General features: G+C 40.0%; 2 protein-coding genes across 3 annotated transcripts; one reads left to right on the forward strand and one right to left on the reverse strand.

Moving 5' to 3' along the window:
• Positions 1–7,975, reverse strand: LOC5517819 (SURP and G-patch domain-containing protein 1). The gene is made up of 7 exons (XM_001637770.3): positions 7,565–7,975; positions 6,286–6,388; positions 5,323–5,551; positions 2,600–2,765; positions 1,603–1,864; positions 968–1,097; positions 1–674 (listed from the first exon to the last, which is right to left on the reverse strand). The coding sequence occupies exons 1-7, from the start codon at positions 7,929–7,931 to the stop codon at positions 648–650; spliced, it is 1,284 nt and encodes a 427-aa protein (XP_001637820.1). The 5' UTR covers positions 7,932–7,975; the 3' UTR covers positions 1–647.
• A 156-nt stretch (positions 7,976–8,131) lies between these two features.
• Positions 8,132–19,437, forward strand: LOC5517764 (tyrosine-protein phosphatase non-receptor type 9). Of its 2 annotated transcripts, XM_048727372.1 has the most exons (11): positions 8,132–8,617; positions 8,686–8,829; positions 10,379–10,468; positions 12,011–12,135; positions 13,984–14,089; positions 14,691–15,202; positions 15,778–15,868; positions 16,048–16,117; positions 16,195–16,273; positions 16,892–17,039; positions 17,910–19,437. In XM_048727372.1, the coding sequence occupies exons 1-11, from the start codon at positions 8,579–8,581 to the stop codon at positions 18,372–18,374; spliced, it is 1,869 nt and encodes a 622-aa protein (XP_048583329.1). In that variant the 5' UTR covers positions 8,132–8,578; the 3' UTR covers positions 18,375–19,437. The 2 variants fall into 2 exon arrangements, with proteins under 2 accessions (XP_048583329.1, XP_032218207.2); XM_032362316.2 differs by lacking the exons at positions 8,132–8,617; positions 8,686–8,829; positions 10,379–10,468; positions 12,011–12,135 and adding an exon at positions 13,301–13,683.
• The last annotated feature ends 980 nt before the right edge of the window (positions 19,438–20,417 follow it).

Genomic DNA, 20,417 nt, shown 5'->3' on the forward strand with positions numbered 1-20,417 from the left:
CACAATTTCTATTTACATTTATTTTTCATTTTCAACTCAGCAGCCTTTCCTTGGTGTCTAAGGTTCTCAAACCAAAAAATACAGGTATTACACCCAGGGCAGGTGTACACAAGACCCTCATACTAAAAATTTAATGTTGTACAAGGAAAAAAATGGCAGCTTAGTTGTTTCTTCTGCGATAGTCTCTTCACTGTCACAGTCTTTTATTGTCATGGTATCTATATCATCACAGTGTCTGAATTGTCACAGTCTCTATATTGTCATGGTCTCTTCATTGCAATGGTCTCTTCATTGCAATGGTCTCTTAATTGTCACTGTGTTTTTATTGTCAAAGTCTCTTAATTGTCACGGTCTCTTAATTGTCAAAGTCTCTTAATTGTCACTGTCTCTTAATTGTCAAAGTCTCTTAATTGTCACGGTCTCTTAATTGTCAAAGTCTCTTAATTGTCACTGTGTTTTTATTGTCAAAGTCTCTTAATTGTCAAAGTCTCTTTATTGTCATGTTCTCTATATTGTCATGGTCCCTTCATTGTTACGGTCTCTTCTTTGTCACAGTCTCCTCATTGCAACAGTCTATTGGTTGCCATGATCTCTTGGTTGCCATGGTATCTTTGTTGTCATGCCTCTCTTCATTGCATTTTGGACTATCAGTAGTAAGGTCTACGAGGGTTATTCTGAAAGATAAAAATCACAAGTAAACAGATATATTTTTCACTATTTTCAATTAGACAAACAAAAAGCAAATCTGTTCAAATTGCACAGGATTCAGAAGGTCGGATATTGTTATATGAGAGAGAATAGGTAATTGGGAAGTGTGTGGATGGAGGAGCATGCAGAATGGAGATTGAGGAGGGGGGTGGTAGAGGGTATGAAGAATGGTGAACAGGGAGGGGCAGAGAAGCATAGGGATGGATGGAGGCATTGAGAAGGGGGGTGGGGGAGGGGGGATAGATAGAGAGATACTCACTAGTGGGTTTGGCCTGAACTTGTATGCTAGCATCATTCTCTTGCGGTACATCTCAAACTCATCATCTTGTTCTTCTATCTCTCCCACAGGAGCCTCTCCCAGACCACCTATTTCCCCTGGAGTACGGCCCCTTCAATCAAATAATTAATTATAATGTAATCAAGGGAATGATTGCAACCAAGTTCTCTAAACTATTTCATAGCACCATGCCAATTATTTATCTATATAGATATTGTTACAGCAGAGCCAAAGTTCACTCTATGTTGTATCAATCAAAAGTAACAAGAGGTTATCAGGTTCAATAACTCTTTGTTTGCTGGAGGGTCATTAATCATGTTCACACACAAGCTTATACACTTTTCTGTGCATGCACAGGCTCACAGCACATGACTAAAGCTGTGATTTGTGAAATATTTCAAAAATTAAGAAAATACTCACTCTTCAATAGGAGTTGTAATTCATTGCCTTTTTGAATCAAGACCTCTCCCCTCCTCAGGACCTCAGAGTACTATTCATTTGTCAATAGGCACTGTAATTCATTCTCCTTTTGAACCTATACCTCCCCCCTCTTCAGGTTCTCTGCTTCTTACTCTTCAGGAGCTCTCCTTACTACTCTCACACACTACAGTACGTACTTGTCAATAGGTGCTGTAATTCCTTGACCTTTTGAACCAAGACCTTTCCCCTCTTCCCATCCAGCCTTTTTTAGCATCTGGTAACCAATGTTGTCCTCTGTCAGCTTGAACTCCGCATAGTCTGACAAGTCGATGTCCTCCAGACCCTTCTCTCCCTTGACTTGCTTTACTTTGGCAATAAATTTCTTCAGTTCATCAGGGGGAAGAAAGTCACCTATGTGGTGCTTGCCCTGTGCCTGCTCTGTGAGTTTTTTCGCTTCCTCTGAGAGAAGAACAAAATGGAAAATTACTTAAACATATTTCTTTTTATTGGTCAGGACTTTTTTTCTGTGAAAAAAACTTGACTATATGACTCAAAAGAATTTTATTAAATTGTAATTTAGGGGGGAGCCTTGGGGGACTAATTACCGCAATGCAGCACATAAAATTCGGAAATATTGCAAACTGCACAGGAGGTTATAAAGAGCATGCACAACACCCCAACCTTTTTTCAGGTTTCATTATCCTGTACTATGGTCAAATCCCGCGCACTGCAGGACTAATAAACACCACAACCTTTTTTCAGGTTTCATCATCCTGTACTATGGTCAAATCCCGCACACTGCAGGACTAATAAACACAACATTATTTTATTTTTTACCGCAATACTGCTGTTTAAAAAGCAAAATCTTGAATCTTGCAGTGTTTTGAAATACTGCATCATTGTCCGTTCTTGGCTCTTTTACTACAATATCGTACAAAAGAGGCCAATATCGCAATACCTCAAAACCCACGTCCCCTCTTATTTGGTGGCCAGTAAAGCTAATTTCCTGTTGTTTTAAAATAGCTACATTCAATGCAATAATTAACCATCAATGGTGAGAAGCGGTTTCCCATCCTTGAGGAGCAGGACAAATATAACTTGACATTAGCCTGGGTGATATGGTTACATGTTATGAAAGAGATAATTTTAATCTGTCATGAAACCAATTAAAGAGACAAACATATAATATCTCACCAGCTGTTTTCCACATTTCCATCTTCCTCCTCTTGTGCTCCCATGTTCCTTCTTCATCGATCTCCTCATCAGAATCATACTCATACTTGGGCTTGTTAGCTTTGGCACTAGCTGCCGCTTTAGCTGCAGCCCTCTTAGCCAGGATGCGGAAATAGACTGATTGAATCTAGAGGATGCAAACAGGAATGCGATGACTCAAAGCAATCAATGTGTACAGTAGTTTCAGAAAATATCCAAATATCCATACCCCTCCCCCTTGAGAGGATTGGAAATTCCAGGGGGTGGGGGGTTCAAACACCCAGTAATTTCCAGGGGGGGGGGGGGTAAATGCCCTTTTTCCTTAACAGTAACTGTATTTTTTTTCAGGGGGTTGGAAATTCCAGAGGGATGGGGGGTCATACCTCCGGGGGTATGGATATTTTCTGGAACTACACAATACTCATACAGGGCTTCTGGAATTACGCAGAAAAAAAACCAAAATTACGTGGGACTTTTTGCACAATTACGCGCTAACTTACGCAGAAATTTAATGATTACATGCTAAATTACGCAGGATTGTGCAATACATTTTTCTATAAAAATCAAAATTTTGCGGGATTTTTTTACTTAATTATGCACTAATTTAAACGGAATATCAACTGATATGCCTAAACTACATTTTGTACTGAAGGAAAGCTTGAAATAACTTGAAAAAGTTTATTTTTTGCATGAAAATATCTTAGGCGAGTGTCCATTGGCTCTAGCCACCAGCCAATTAAAAATGGTATTCTATTATTAGTCCTAGGCCTTCGCAGTTTAGCAAAAAAACACCTAGTCATTTTATTTGTTGTTTTCGAATTCGGTTCAAAATATTGCACTCTTACGAAGAATATCTGCCTTTTTTACCAGAAATAGAGGTAAGAACCCTAAAAAAACACATCAGCTGTGCACTTAAATGTTTTGTCTTTCAAAATTTAGCCAAATTACGCGGAAATTTGTCGATTATGCGGATAACGCGGAGAAAGCCAAATTATGCGCTTCCGCAGAAGTGTGTAATTCCAGAAGCCCTGCTCATACACAAACAGTAGAATTAAATTACACACAGAAAGAAATACTGGCTTAGGTTGAATCATGTATAAATAGAGGTTATTGAACAGTTAATTGTGTAATATGGCCACATATTTTTTTAAAGCTCAGCATCCATAAAATACAGCTAAATGTATTATATGACAAAAACAGACTCAAAGTACTTTAAAGAAGGGCCTGTGGTATAGAAGGTGTAAAACTGGGCCAATATATTATTTTCGCCAGACCAAGTGCTGGGCTGCTATTTTCTATTTGCCCGCCCAGAGCCTCCTCGCTTCGTTCTTGGCAGCATTTTGGCTGGGCATCACTGGAGGAGATAAGTCTGGAGGCTCTGATACCCAGGGTTCTGATTTACTCAATTATTAAAAAAAGGTCTTATATTTTTTCTTTTAATTACAGTACCGCTCGCGAACATAGGGACACTGTTTGCGAAACTTTCGCGAAATTTGCAAACATATAGACTATTCGCGAACAGATGCAAAATAAACGGTTTGACGAACAGTAACGTGTGATCCAGGGCTTAATAACAGCTAGAACAGCGAGAAGCCATTTATTTGACAAAGACTTCGAAGGATATCAAGCGATCGGCATTCCTTCTCCCGTGTTTATAACAAGTATTTGTCAAATAGAATTTCAAAATTCTTCGCTAGCAGTTTTCACACATTCGAAAATCATTGAAGAACATCAAGCGACTGCATTCCGATCGCTTGTTGGACATGGCATTGTGTGTAATACAAGTATTTGTTAAAGAAATGGCTTCCCACTGCTCAAAAGTATTCACTAGCAGTTGTCACATTCCACAATCTTCAAAGAATATCAAGCGATAGACATTCCTTCCCTCTTCGAGGCAAGCTTTTGAGGATGAACTAACTAACTTTTTTGCCTGTGTCTGCCCTCGTAAATCCACGATCGAATCCTTCGCATGCTTTGGCTTTCATCCGCTATCTTAATCGTCTTTATTTCTCAAACTTGAAAGTGTCTTGTCTACAAATAATTAAACTGAAGGCATATAAGACTATAACTGAATTTGTTGTTTCTGATTTTAACGATAACCATAGCTCTCAGCTGACTTTTACATGAACAATTTATTTGAATCGCTTTCAGAACTCATGTATGTATTTTAAGTGAGTATCAGTAAGTCTTCCGTTACACGGTACGAGTTCCCGTTTGTCAAACGGTTTGTCCCGGCTGTTCGCTAACGCCGTTCGCGAATTTCGCGAACATATGTCCGAGAGCGGTACTGTGGTTGTTTTTTTTTGTTTCGGTAAATAGGCAACACCTACTCTTACTGTCGAATCCGTTGTATTGCGACCCCCGTTTTCAAACCACGATTTGTTTTGGTTTTCTGTTCTGTCAGAAAAACCATTCTGAGCTAATCAAAGTCTTGCTTTGTGCACTTTCCTGGCTATCCTCTGGACGAAAATCAGACAGAAAGCAGACAAGTCGCGACAGAAAGCCAGGCAACTGCACTAGGCGAGAGATGGCAAGAATCTGATTGGCTAAGAATAACTTGACTGGTGGAACAGAAAATCCCAAACGACAAAAACAAATCGATGTTTTGAAAATGCTGCGTTGCGATACAATGAATTCGACAGTAAGTAATAAGCTCTGCTTATCTTATTTGCAGTCTCCATCTTCCTTCACTCCAAGTTCATTACCTCTTCTTGTTCTTTTCTCTGCCTTTCTCTCTCGTTAATCTCCTCCTGACTCATACCGATACTGTGCTCTAGTGCCAAAGATGCCGCAATTCTTGCTGCCTCTATTGCTGCAGGGTCCAGAACTTTGAGAGGTGCTGGTGATTTAGCAGCAGAAGATCCACGTTCAGTTGTTTCTCCCCAGCGGCTTTTTCGTTTTCTTTTTCTCTCAACAGAGCCAGAGGGGTTTGCACTACAGGGACACAATAACAAGATGAGTTTAGATTAGATTTAAGTTGACAGGTGACTTGTATAGATCTTCCCCTTCCCATAGCCTGTTCCATGGAAAAGAGTGTGTGGTGCCTTATGGGTACGAAAGGGGGCAAGGCCAGAATATCATATTTGATGATGATATTTTCATAGTAAATAAAACATTAAAAAAATTCTTGAAAAAGTTATTGTAGGTCAAAAACATTGACAAAGAAATAGGGGTTATTTGCTGTGTTACCGTGACAGCTAAAAAAAATGAATACTATTTTATTCAAAATAGATCATGTTTATTTTTGGTAATTTTTTTCCTGCAAGGCGCGAACATCATATTTGATGATTATATTTTTGAGAGTACACTGAGTGAAGTTGGCTAATCAAACTTTCCCCCTTTCATACCGGCACTGCACACTTTTATCTATGGAACGGGCTAAGAATATACAGTTCTTAAAACTGCTATCCCCAGGTGGACTCCCCTCAGATCAAACTGAGCTGATCTTACTCTTTCCTGGGATATAAAGGGACTACACTCAGATATCCCACCCTGGGATATCAAATTCTTCCCAAAGATGACTTCCCTCAGATCCAACAGAGCTTATGAACTGTATATTTCTTCCCTCAGGTAAGACTCATCAGCTTCTTCTCTGAGGTATACAACTCTTGAAAACACTATTTGCTCAGATATAGCTCCATAAATAAAATCCTGTCATTTAAAAGTACCTGTTACTTGGTCCATCTCTACTGGTAGATGGTAGTCCAGGCGTGCTGGAGCCCATGAGCACATGAGGAGGTGGACGAGGAGTCTGTACTTCTGAAGGGGGAACTTAATGACAAGCCATAAGACAAAGCCAGCAGAGAACAGTATACTGCTGTTTGCTAGCCAGAACAACCAAACAAACATAACGATGGGAATTTAGTACTAGATACAGTATAACCCCATAAGTCATAAGACAAAGCAAGCAGAGAACAGTTTACTAATGAAACAAACACAACGATAGGAGTTTAGTACTAGATATTACCCCACAAGTCATAAGACAAGGCCAGCATAGAAGAGTATGCTGCCGTATGTTAGCCAAAACAACCAGAACAACAGGTGCTATCAAATACAGAAAATTTGGCCACTTTTGCCCTTGGGTCGTAAAACATTGAAGAAATTGTAGGACAAAGTTCTTGCATTCCAACACATCGGCGAATAAATACTATTTCTTTCAAAATAGATAAGAGCAAAAACTTGTAGCTGGAATAAAAATAACAAAGTGACAAAAAATGAAATAGGTACGAACTAACACAATCACCTCATTAATTTTTTTAGACGATTTATTACTTGATATTTTGTTTTATTAAGACAAAGCAATATATAACTGAAATAAATAACATTTCCAGTATATCAAATGGTCCTTAAAATTTCACAGTTGCCCTTGAATAATTGCTTCTCAGCCAACTGTTTTTTTTTTGTACAATTTCTCATCATTTGATACAGTATTTTCTGGCAATATCCTAGCTGACAGAAGAAATTTATTTACTAATTATCGCCTGTTGTTATTAAGCAGGTTATCACTAGTTTTACTTTTGGTCATTTTTTCCATTATTATTTCGCCTGCATTACTTGTTATATGTACTTTGCGAATCACTCTAAATTATGATTACGGCTGAGTTCACCAGAACGGCTTCCTAGCTCTTTGCAATGTTAAATGAGGAGCAACTAAAGAATAAAGGGCCAATGGAGCTTCACACCTCAATTTCTATGGAACGAGCCAGTAAATACAATAAAAATGCAAATAAGTAAGTTTGGATTGGGCCCTGAATTCTTTAGTAAGCTCAATGATTGGGGATTGATGAATATAAACTTATTTGTCTAATTTTTACGAAATTATAAAATCTAGTGTTCCCTGAAGGTCGGGTATCTAGACACCATGATATAAAATATAGTAATATAAGAACTTATTACTTAATCAAGTTAAATGAGTAAGTAAAAGTTATGCAGTATCAATCAAATTACCATCAATGTTGTCTTCTTTCTCAAACACATCTCCAAGATTAGATGTAGTTGGTTTTGGGGTCGTAGGCTTTCTCAAAGTTGACATTTTTATACTGAGTGCAGGTCTATTGTTACTGCTTGTCTGAGATGAGGGTGTCGTATTTTTGTTCGTGTTTTGTTGCATAGCTTTGAATCTTGCAAGAAAGCTACCGTCGTTAGTGAACATGCTCGAATTCGACGCAGCATGTTCGTTTGATTTTGCTGGTTCTGGCTGTGGCGATTGTTGGTCTTTTTCTTTCTTTTTTTGCTGTAATCTTTGTAATAACTCTTGTTTTTTTTCTTCTACAGTTTTTGTCTGGTTTGATATTCCCCACGCTCTCGACGCCATATTGATAAAAAGTCCCAGGATGCTTTGTGCTTTCAATGCAAAATACCCAACCTCTTCCCCAGGGTCTTCTGGGTAATTTTCAATATGGCGTCTAGCTGACCCCGGGGTATTCTGGGTAATTTCAAATTGTTTGAGAAGGGGGAGTCTTTGTTGTGTCGAAATCTTCCCATCTATTTTATTTCCTTTTGAGCAGTTGACAGGTTTAGAGTGAAAGTAAAAAGCTACATGACTAATGACTACAGCATTTGGCTTTCGGCGTTGACTGACAATGACTGTTAAAAATCAGTCCTTTCACTTTCCTTCCATTACTGCAATTCCTTAGGGTTTATATCAGTTGCCTTTGGGATCGCTTCTTCAATGTCTAATCCGTGACCTTTGGGAGCGCCCGCAACGCAAAGACGCTAGTCCTGACGTCACTTCCGGAAATGTAGTACTTGCTCTTTCGCCTTTTGCTTCACCGGCTTTCGAATATTCCCTAACAAAGAATTGTGAAAATGCCGATGTAGCTTCAACCAAAGTATCTAAGGTTTTATCATGTATAACTTAAGGTTGATGTAGTGATTATACAAAAAAATCGCACAACGAGAGAGGAGAGAGGTTTCAGCGGAGTTACCAATAAGCGGCTCACGAAAGAACGTCAGACAAGTATGGCGGAGATTCAGCCGTATTCTGAACAAGAGCTTGAGGTATTTATATACTAATTTCTCCTTTGATCCACCCCGAGATTAATATATACTGATTGGTTCTTCTACAGGCTATAAAAGCATTTCTAACTGAAGTGAATAACGAGCGATCTGAGTTTGGTCTTAGCCCTGTTGGAACTACCACCGCCGTCAAGTTTCTTACTGCTCGAAAATTTGACATCGATCGAGCTCTACTACTCTATAAGAGTTATTTGGTAAGTTATACCAAGTTAATTTGAAAGCATGTACCACAGAAGTAGACGACAATAAACTTTGATATGGTTATAAAACACCTCCAAGCTTGTAGTGGAGTGATAGCCAAGAAGACAGATTTGAAATTGCAGCTGAAAGGAAAAAAGCTTCCATTTTTTGGGCAAAATAAATGTCGGTGGTGGTTCCCCTTCCCGAAAAAAAATATTTCACTTCAATCGTGAATACTTTACAGATGTTTAAAAAAACATTTGACCTTTAAACACTTATGTCGCTGTCCTGTGAAATGTATCGCAGGCCCATGGGGACAACGTTTTTGTTGCATTATCTATGTGTTTAGGTACCAAGGACTTTTGTGCTGCACACTTCATTTAAATCTTGAGTGATAATTATCTCTTCAGATTTGTCTTAGACCTCAAATTCTTAAGAAACCTCATCACAAATCATTTAATGGATTGACTGATGCCAAAGTATTTCGCCGAAACACTGATTGCTTGATTGCAGTAAGCTAATTAATGATGCCATCATTAGGCCAATGTGTGCTACTCAAACACAATGAAATTAAGTCCAGAAGAGCTGAAACTTTCTGGTCAAATCACAAGACCAACCCCTCCTTTCTTGAATGCATAGCCTCTGTGTACTTCATACCTGTCAACCTCCAAAAATCTCAAGGCTTAAGAATTTTTAGAGGGGAGGGGGTGGGGTATATTATTTTTGGGGTGTAGGGGTGGGTATAACCTTGCAGGCGTTTGCTGTAGAGAAAGCTCTCGCGAACACTTATAGATCTCATGAGGGGGGGGGTAAGATAAATTGTGCTGCAAAAGGGAATTATTTTTTTAATATTTTAATAGAAAATAGGCAAAATGCGGGAGAATTGACAGGTAGGGTACTTTATCTCCTAAATGTAGGAACAGTGGGATAATGAAGCTTTAGTAATGTATATCCATGGCATAGAATTGCAGCTTAAGAATAAACAACCTGACACTTCCTTCAATTATTTCTATAGATCTTCTGTTACTTGTAAAGTATACTCATCATATGCTCCTTTAAAGCTGGCTTACTCTGAATAGCCCCATTTTCTTTATGAGATCATTTGTTCAGTCTTTCTTCCATTGTACATTCTAAATCAACAAAACATAGCAAATATATGTAACAATTTACACAGATTCTTGCCCTGCAATGAAGCCTTTAAAGCTAGTTTTCAATGACCTCACTGAGACATGGGCTAAAGCATTTTGTTAACTATTTGAGTATTGTATACTATCCAAATTATGTAAACACTCTCTTTTTAAAACCTGAATGAGCCCAATTATATGGGAGACCCATTAGACAAATATAACAGACCAAGCTGCTGTGATTTGTGACAATTTACTACAAATCAGTTGTTAAAATTTTCTGTTAAGACACCCTTAATTATAGCAGATTTTTTAAAAAAACCCTAGGGAGTAGCACAAAGGGATTGGACAAGCATGTGTGACATATATTTTTGGGAGTCCTCCACTCCCGTCCCATGGTAAACATGCTAGTGTGATATTATTAAATGATTATTTCTAGGAAAAGTGTAGAGTATACTGCATCAATGACATGTCCCCATATGAAGATCCCCTGCGCCAGGAACTGCTTTCTGGCAAGTTTACCATACTGGTGAGTACAGCATATCACAGTATGTATCATATCTGCATCTGAAGGGACGTAAAAGAACCACTGGGGACGCAATAAACCCTCTGGCAGTGACCACTCCCAGTGACAGTGCTTACAATGCTTACGAGGGCCATATGTTAGAAAAATACGGTTAATATTTTACCCTCCATAAACAAGGATAATTATGATTGTAATTGGAATTGTGCACATGTTTTGCTTACTTCTCTCACAGTTCTTTCGAGCTTCTCAAACAGCATTGTGTTGATCTTTAGCATGTATTTAAAGCACTTGATCAATGGACTGCATTGTGTTGATCTCTAGCATGTATTTTAAGCACTGGATCAATGGACTGCATTGTGTTGATCTTTAGCATGTATTTAAAGCACTGGATCAATGGACTGCATCGTGTTGATCTCTAGCATGTATTTTAAGCACTGGATCAATGGACTGCATTGTGTTGATCTTTAGCATGTATTTAAAGCACTGGATCAATGGACTGCATTGTGTTGATCTCTAGCATGTATTTTAAGCACTGGATCAATGGACTGCATTGTGTTGATCTTTAGCTTGTATTTAAAGCACTGGATCAATGGACTGCATTGTGTTGACCTCTAGAGCATGTATTTAAAGCACTGGATCAATGGACTGCATTGTGTTGATCTCTAGCATGTATTTAAAGCACTGGATCAATGGACTGCATTGTGTTGATCTCTAGGATGTATTTAAAGCAATGGATCAATGGACTGCATTGTGTTGATCTCTAGCATGTATTTTAAGCACTGGATCAATGGACTGCATTGTGTTGATCTTTAGCATGTATTTAAAGCACTGGATCAATGGACTGCATTGTGTTGATCTTTAGCATGTATTTAAAGCACTGGATCAATGGACTGCATTGTGTTGATCTTTAGCGTGTATTTAAAGCACTGGATCAATGGACTGCATTGTGTTGATCTTTAGCATGTATTTAAAGCACTGGATCAATGGACTGCATTGTGTTAATCTCTAGCATGTATTTTAAGCACTGGATCAATGGACTGCATTGTGTTGATCTCTAGCATGTATTTTAAGCACTGGATCAATGGACTGCATTGTGTTGATCTTTAGCATGTATTTTAAGCACTGGATCAATGGACTGCATTGTGTTGATCTTTAGCATGTATTTAAAGCACTGGATCAATGGACTGCATTGTGTTAATCTTTAGCATGTATTTTAAGCACTGGATCAATGGACTGCATTGTGTTGATCTTTAGCATGTATTTTAAGCACTGGATCAATGGACTGCATTGTGTTAATCTCTAGCATGTATTTTAAGCACTGGATCAATGGACTGCATTGTGTTGATCTTTAGCATGTATTTTAAGCACTGGATCAATGGACTGCATTGTGTTGATCTCTAGCATGTATTTTAAGCACTGGATCAATGGACTGCATTGTGTTAATCTCTAGCATGTATTTTAAGCACTGGATCAATGGACTGCATTGTGTTGATCTCTAGCATGTATTTAAAGCACTGGATCAATGGACTGCATTGTGTGTTGTAGGATGCTAGAGATCCTAGTGGTGCTGCCATAGCTATGATCACGGCCAGAATGCATCAACCAGAGGTCACTAGTCATAGTGCAGTCATCACAGGAATGGTGTTTCAGTTGGACCAAGCCATCAAAAGGTTTGACATGTGTTAGTGTATGGACCAAGCTATGAAAAGGTTTGACATGTTATAGTGTCCAGTTTGCCCAAGCCATCAAAAGGTTTGACATGTTTTATAGTGTACAGTTAGACCAAGCAACCAAAAGTTTTGACATGTTATAGTGTACAGTTAGAACAAGCCATCAAAAGGTTTGACATGTTTTATAGTGTACAGTTAGACCAAGCCACCAAAAGGTTTGACATGTTATAGTGTACAGTTAGACCAATCCATCAAAAGGTTTGACATGTTTTATAGTGTACAGTTAGACCAAGCCATCCAAAGGTTTGACATGTGTTATAGTGCACAGTTAGACCAATCCATCAAAAGGTTTGACATGTTTTATAGTGTACAGTTGGACCAAGCCATCAAAAGGTTTGACATTGTTATAGTGTACAGTTGGACCAAGCTATCAAAAGGTTTGACATGTTTTATAGTGTACAGTTGGACCAAACCATCAAAAGGTTTGACATGTTTTATAGTGTACAGTTGGACCAAGTCATCAAAAGGTTTGACATGTCGTATAGTGTACAGTTGGACCAAGCTATCAAAAGGTTTGACATTTTTTATAGTGTACAGTTAGACCAAGCCATCAAAAGATTTGACATGTGTTATAGTGTACAGTTAGACCAAGCCATCAAAAGGTTTGACATGTCGTATAGTGTACAGTTAGACCAAGCCACCAAAAGGCTTGACATGTTATAGTGTACAGTTAGACCAAGCCATCCAAAGGTTTGTCATGTGTTATAGTGTTCAGTTCGACCAAGCTATCAAAAGGTTTGGCATGTTTTATAGTGTACAGTTGGACCAAGCTATCAAAAGGTTTGGCATGTTTTATAGTGTACAGTTGGACCAAGCCATCAAAAGGTTTGACATGTCATATAGTGTACAGTTAGACCAAGTCATCAAAAGGTTTGGCATGTTATAGTGTATAGTTAGACCAATCCATCAAAAGGTTTGACATGTTTTATAGTGTACAGTTAGACCAAGCCATCCAAAGGTTTGACATAGTGTACAGTTGGACCAAGCCATCAAAAGGTTTGACATTGTTATAGTGTACAGTTGGACCAAGCTATCAAAAGGTTTGACATGTTTTATAGTGTACAGTTGGACCAAGCCATCAAAAGGTTTGACATGTTTTATAGTGTACAGTTGGACCAAGTCATCAAAAGGTTTGACATGTCGTATAGTGTACAGTTGGACCAAGCTATCAAAAGGTTTGACATTTTTTATAGTGTACAGTTAGACCAAGCCATCAAAAGATTTGACATGTGTTATAGTGTACAGTTAGACCAAGCCATCAAAAGGTTTGACATGTCGTATAGTGTACAGTTAGACCAAGCCACCAAAAGGCTTGACATATTATAGTGTACAGTTAGACCAAGCCATCCAAAGGTTTGACATGTGTTATAGTGTTCAGTTCGACCAAGCTATCAAAAGGTTTGGCATGTTTTATAGTGTACAGTTGGACCAAGCTATCAAAAGGTTTGGCATGTTTTATAGTGTACAGTTGGACCAAGCCATCAAAAGGTTTGACATGTCATATAGTGTACAGTTAGGCCAAGTCATCAAAAGGTTTGGCATGTTATAGTGTATAGTTAGACCAATCCATCAAAAGGTTTGACATGTTTTGTAGTGTACAGTTAGACCAAGCCATCAAAAGGTTTGACATGTCGTTTAGTGTACAGTTAGACCAAGCCATCAAAAGGTTTGACATGTGTTATAGTGTACAGTTAGACCAAGCCACCAAAAGGTTATATTCTTCTTTTAAATTGTGCACTATGTCAGGTGATATCTCTAGGTGATTTCTTTCTTATGGTTGTTTTTCAGTCCACTTACTCAGCGAAGTGGTTTGGTTTTACTCTATGACATGTCAAACTCATCCTACAAGAACTTTGATTTTGACCTGAGCCAAAAGATTTTAGAATTATTAAAGGTGAGTTGAAATCTGCCTTTATCAATGAAACCACCTTGTGCAGGGAACGGTCCAGGATAGTGTTATTCAATTGTTGTCTCAGCCAACGCATTGTTGATAGTTTTGGCAGTTTGCGTCCTTCTAGTCCGGCACATATCCAGGGAATCAGGGGTTTCGTTTTTTTTAGGGGGGGGGTGCGAGAGCGTAGAAGGTCCACTTTCCAGCAAACTAATCCAACATCTCATGGCTTCAGTGGCTTAGAAAACACATTAAACAAAATCACAAATCATTTACTGGTATTCCTGGGAGATCAGCATTCAGATCCGCTAGCATCAGATCCGCTAGCATAAATGCAAGAGTTTACCTGTAAAATTTCAGAATTATCTTGCATTTTAAAGACCAAAGCATCCCTTAAAATGTTTGTTTCAGGTTTACCAAACCATTTTCCCAGTTACAAGCCCACGCAAGCTTTTACTGGTATTGACAAAATGTTGTTGAAATCGATGCATGGTTGCTGTAGCACGCACACCGCTGTTTTTATACAACCAAGATCCCGTTGCGTTTTCAAACAAAAAAGGGATACGTTGGAACGGGGTCTTATTGTGGCGATTCTGTTTTTCAGGGTGGCTATCCTGCAAGGCTGAAAAGCGTATTCATAATATCGCCTCCTCTGTGGTTCAAGGCCGTCCTTTTAATTCTCTCCAGTTTCCTTCGTGAAAAAATCAGAGAGAGAATCGAGATTCTGAGCATTGAACAATTACAAGACCGTCTACCAATAGGCACCATTCCCAAGTCTCTTGGCGGCAAGCTGAATGTGGATCATTTCTCGTGGTTAAATCAGTGTATGGCAGCTTATTCCGAAAAAGTGGGAGCCAATGAGGAGCCGCCGCCGCCGCCGCCGCCGCCTCGGGCAACGACACAAACTTCGTCGACCAATCAAACACCGTCTCAAACCGAGGTTTTACCACAGGGATCCCGAGCAGTGGTAGCGGAAGATTATCCGAAGTTTGGTGAGCCGGCAATGCGTATCATGGAGTTTCTTGCACACGTGAAGGGCCTGGGCAGGAGGGGCATCCGAAGGCAGTACCTGGAGCTACGTAACATGCCCGTAGAAGGGACGTTCCTCCGAACAAAGTGAGCGTAACAAAAGCTCGTTAAGATTTGCGATAAAAGCCTACATCAAATATGGGTTGTTAACCGGCAAAAAAGGGCTGATATTAACATTTCCACGACCAACTAGAAAATACTGTGCTCTTTGCAAACCAAGTTATTACAGCGCGAGAACCAAAAGCATGGACAGTTTAAAATTCAATGCCCCACACACACACACACCAATCAACTGCGTGTTTTTTTTTTCTATAAGAACAGTAACTAACGGCACCTATGAATAAAGATAATTTATTTGTGGTTCATATGAAAATATTTGAAGCTAGTATATCTTTTTTAAACCGGCCCTACTAACTGGAACCTCTGCAAACTAATTTTTGCCTCCCTTGCGTTCGAGCTCTCGTTGTTATACTGTAGTTTATAATTGAGTGCTAAGCATTAAAGCATTTTCAGGTCGTTGTTGTGGTTTCTTTAAGTCCGTGTTAGCGTATTTCTATTGTAAAATGTAGAACGTAAACTAGCTTTCCTTGCGGAGATTTAGATTTTTTTTCTGGCTTCATTGTGAAAAAAGATTGATTAAACTTTACCACATCCATTTCCAGACTTCGTGCGAATCTTCGGAAAAACCGCTATACCGACGTGCTTTGCGTGGAGGAGACACGAGTGCCTCTGAGCCCTGTTGACGAGGACGACGTGAGTACCCCGTTATCAAGTAGCATGGGGAATAAACAACATTTTGAAATGGCTTCATGTATTTGTTGGTAAATATTGTCTAATGAAATTGTATGTCAATAGTATGTTCACGCAGCCTGCGCCCTTATTATATGTCTACTATGGCTTTTTAACATACTTTTTTTACTCTCTATCCCTAGTGCTCGGATTACATCCATGCTAACTTTACTGATGGCTACCGTCAACACAAAGCATTCATCGCCACACAGGGTAACTATGAGAGTCCATGATTAATGAGACGTCACTCTGTAGGGTCTTATGGTTACTTGTGTCTGGTTCTTGTTTAGGACCCCTTCCCAACACCACCTCGGATTTCTGGCGGATGGTGTGGGAGCAGGGTGCTATGGTGATTGTCATGATAACCAGGTGAGTTGTTACCATGGTGATTGTCATGATAACCAGGTGAGTTGTTACCATGGTGATTGTCATGATAACCAGGTGAGTTGTTACCATGGTGATTGTCATGATAACCAGGTGAGTTGTTAACATGGTGATTGTCATGATAACCAGGTGAGTTGTTACCATGGTGATCGTCATGATAACAAGGTGAGTTGTTACCATGGTGATCGTCATAATCATCAGGTAAGTTTTCGCTACGGTGATTGTCCATGATTGTGAACTGTTACCATTGACTAACGACACATTAATTTAATAAAGTGGGAGGCAGAATTCCGTGCTTGAGTGAGGATTAGGCGATTTGCACTAAGAAATCACGTGACTCTTTGGGTGGAAAAGTAACCCGCGCTTAGACTTTTAGTGGCAAAATAACAACAGCAAAAGCAACTAATTTAGCGCTTACGAATCAGCCAGAACGTTTCTTATCAGAAAGGGCTTACTTGCATTGAAATATTTTATTTTTCGTTGTTCTCTTGCGTGACGGCGGGCGCAATCATCTCTTGTCAATCAGGATGTCACTTGATAAGTTAGCCCAAGTCTATGGAGTACATGGTGACATGACATGGTCCATCCCACTGTTCTCCTTAGGTGCATGGAGCGTGGGCGCGTCAAGTGTCGGCGGTATTGGCCCGAAGACGGGGATTGCGATGACCACGTGGATCTCCGTGTGCAACACGTGGAGACACAAGAGTACGAGGACCACGTGGAAAGGATCTTCACCATCGACCACGTACAGGTACACGCCCATGCACCGTATTACATGCAGCTACACGCCCATACTTCTTACCATGTGCAGGTACACGCCAATACACCTTTACCACGTGCAGGGACACGCCCATGCACCGTATTACATGCAGGTACACGCCCATACTTCTTACCATGTGCAGGTACACGCCAATACACCTTTACCACGTGCAGGGACACGCCCATACACCTTACCACGTGCAGGTACGCGCCCATACACTTTACCACGTGCAGGTACACGCCAATACACTTTACCACGTACAGGTACACGCCAATTCACTTTACCACGTGCAGGTACACGCTCATATACCTTTTCTTGTGTAGGTACACGCCCATACACCTTACCACGTGCAGGTACACGCTCATATACCTTACCATATGTAGGTACACGCCCATACACTTTACCACGTGCAGGTACACGCCCATACACTTTACCACGTGCAGGTACATGCCCATACTTACCATGTGTATGTACACGCCTAGACACCCTTTCATGTGTAGGTACATGTCCATACACCCTAAAAGGTGTAACACGACCACACCCCACCATTTGGAGATCATACACGCCTAGACACCCTGCCACGTGTACATAACACGTCCATACACCCTGCCATATGTAGCTACACGCCCATACACCCTGCCATATGTAGCTACACGCCCATACACCCTAAAATGCGTAGATGATACAGCCCTAAACACCTGCTATAAGTGGTACACCCCTAGACACTGTAGGTTTCCCTTATATTTATCTATGTACTATTTTAATCAAAATAAACATTGAAATCACCTACGTCGTTTTAACAAAATTACCAATCCTAGGGCAACTCGTGCGCATGTGCGACTAACTGAGGTTTTCCTATAGACTGGTCAAAGTCGGACCATCATACACTTCCAGATGACGTCATGGCCTGACTTTGGTGTTCCTTCATCAGCTGAATCATGTCTCCACATACTAGGCCTTGTTCGTCAGGCCCAGGCTTCCGCGGTCCTGGCAATGGGGCCATCCTGGAAAGGGCATCCCTCGGGCCCTCCAATAGTGGTCCATTGTTCTGCAGGTATCGGGCGCACCGGGACATTTTGTACCCTTGACATCAACGTTTCTAGGTTACAACACGAAGGTGTATGCGAGATCGTAAACACTGTTAAGTACTTGCGTACGCAACGCGCCCACATGATCCAGACCCCGGAGCAGTACGAGTTCTGCCATCTGGCAGTGCTCGAATTCGCGCTGTCTCTGCCTTCTATTAACGGGGAAGACAAGCAAAGGATTAAAGAATTTCTCCACGCGTGGCGTAGCACCAGGGATGATGATAGCGAAAGCGATTAGCTGAATCCTGGCAAGCCATAAAGCACCAACGCCAGGACCCTGCTATCCATCGACTGTGATTCTATGCTGTGATTGGTCCGTCCACAACAATAGCGTGCTGTTACCACAGGATGCCCATTGCAGATTTTGGACATGTGAATCCATGCTAATGATTATCTTTTAAATATTTAATTTTTTTTTAATTATAAGGAAATGACCATTAGGGGCGTTGACGTGCCCCCCAATATTTCCTTACTGTTTCTGTATAGTGCCCCCCCCCAATATTTCTTACTGTTTCTGTATCGTGCCCCCCCCAATATTTCGACGCCTGCTACTGCACTTCGAATTCATGCAAATGGTTATCTTTTATGGTCTAAATCTTCAAATAAACTGAGCTACGATGTAAATTACATCGTAGCTTTTATTCGCTAGAAGCTCGTCGAGCTAGAGCGATGTTTGTCTTTCATTTCTGTGTCGACACTAAGTCTTGTGACAAGCATTCCTGAAACCTGTTTTTAACACCGTGAAAAACCTACATCGCGCTTTATAATAATCTTGTTTTAAATACTGTCGTTTAACTAACCTTATTTGGAAGTCCGCTAAAATATTTTTTTTCGCTTTTTTGTCGCCCTAGAACTGTGTAAGTCGAAAATTTTCACGCAAACTTGCAGAGATTCGTGTTTACTGCGATTTTAAAGGCCGCCATTGAAATAAGGGCCAGGCCCTAGCCTTTCTTAGAAGATCACAGGATCCCCGCGCGCTCGCCCCAGGCCCTTTTAGACCATTGATTGATATGAAAATTGTAGTGTAGAGCCTCGACAATCCTCAGGTAAAAGCTGTTGGTTATGAAGCATTTTCCTTCATCTAAAACCAACTAGGTGAAGAAGAATAAGTCAGAAAACCCCCCTCTCCACTGTCTTTGGGGTTGTTGGATCAATTATGTAACGCTTTATGGATATTTAGGCTCATGAAAAAAACGCGCTTTCATGTAAAAATACAGGTGCTTATCGAACCCTCATTTCCGTGAGAGATCCGTGATTTCCCGATTTTCCACGGAGCAAATTTGGGTTTAATCACGCAACACGAAAAAATAGATTAAAATACTCGAGAAGCGAATCTTATCAGTGTTATTTTGTGATGTTGCGAACCACGAAACCTCGGAAATTGATGAACAATGACTTTCGACCTTTTTTCGATAAATAAATCACGGGGCGAATGTGTTCTCCGTGATCCGTGATTAGATCCAAATTTGCTCCGTGATCCGTGAAAATAGGGAAATTTTGTTGTCGTGAGTGCGTGAAATTATCGTCGTGACCGGGAATTAACGAATTTCTTTTGCGTGAATCGTGATTTTAAACCTTGAAATTCGTGAAACGTGACATCTGGGTCTCGTTCCATACAAAATATTATAATCGTTTGCGTCTCTAGACGTTTCGACTATAGATTAGTTCGTCCATAGAGCAGTTCTTCTACAACCATATTGATTTCGCGTTCTGCTTTTTGCTGAAATTTTATACTTTCCGTCATTTATGATCCATTTCGAAAACGTGGACCTTGACTCATGATTGCTCCACCTTTCAACGCCTAGCCCATGTGTCAGGCCTTTTTATCGTCCCCTATGAAGTATATACCTGGAAGCGACTGAAAATTCTGATCAACTCATTCCCGTGAGAAGAATAAGTTTTAATCGTCGGTTTAATAAAATGAGATCAAATTTAGGGTAGCGTATCTTTAAAAAGTTTTCAAATCATTATGCGATCACCAGCTCTTTTTTGTTAATCCACATCACCCTATTTATTATCATCCACTATTTTCCTTAAATTACTCCTTACTTAATTTACAAAATTTATTTTTTTGTTAGTTGCCCAACTTTGAACTTTGTAGACATACTAGCCGTAACACGTCATTGTAACTCATTTTTAACCTGAAGAAAGCAGGTATTGGCCTGCCGAAATATCGTTTCAAAAAATCAACTTTGCGTTGTTGTCAACTTTTTTTTCTTATGTGTTTTTCCTTGTTAGTGGTACCCATGAGGCCTATCGACGGCTCGAAATAGAGCGTATT

The sequence above is a fragment of the Nematostella vectensis genome, chromosome 5 (genome assembly GCF_932526225.1).
Source record: "Nematostella vectensis chromosome 5, jaNemVect1.1, whole genome shotgun sequence".
NCBI lineage: Eukaryota > Metazoa > Cnidaria > Anthozoa > Actiniaria > Edwardsiidae > Nematostella > Nematostella vectensis.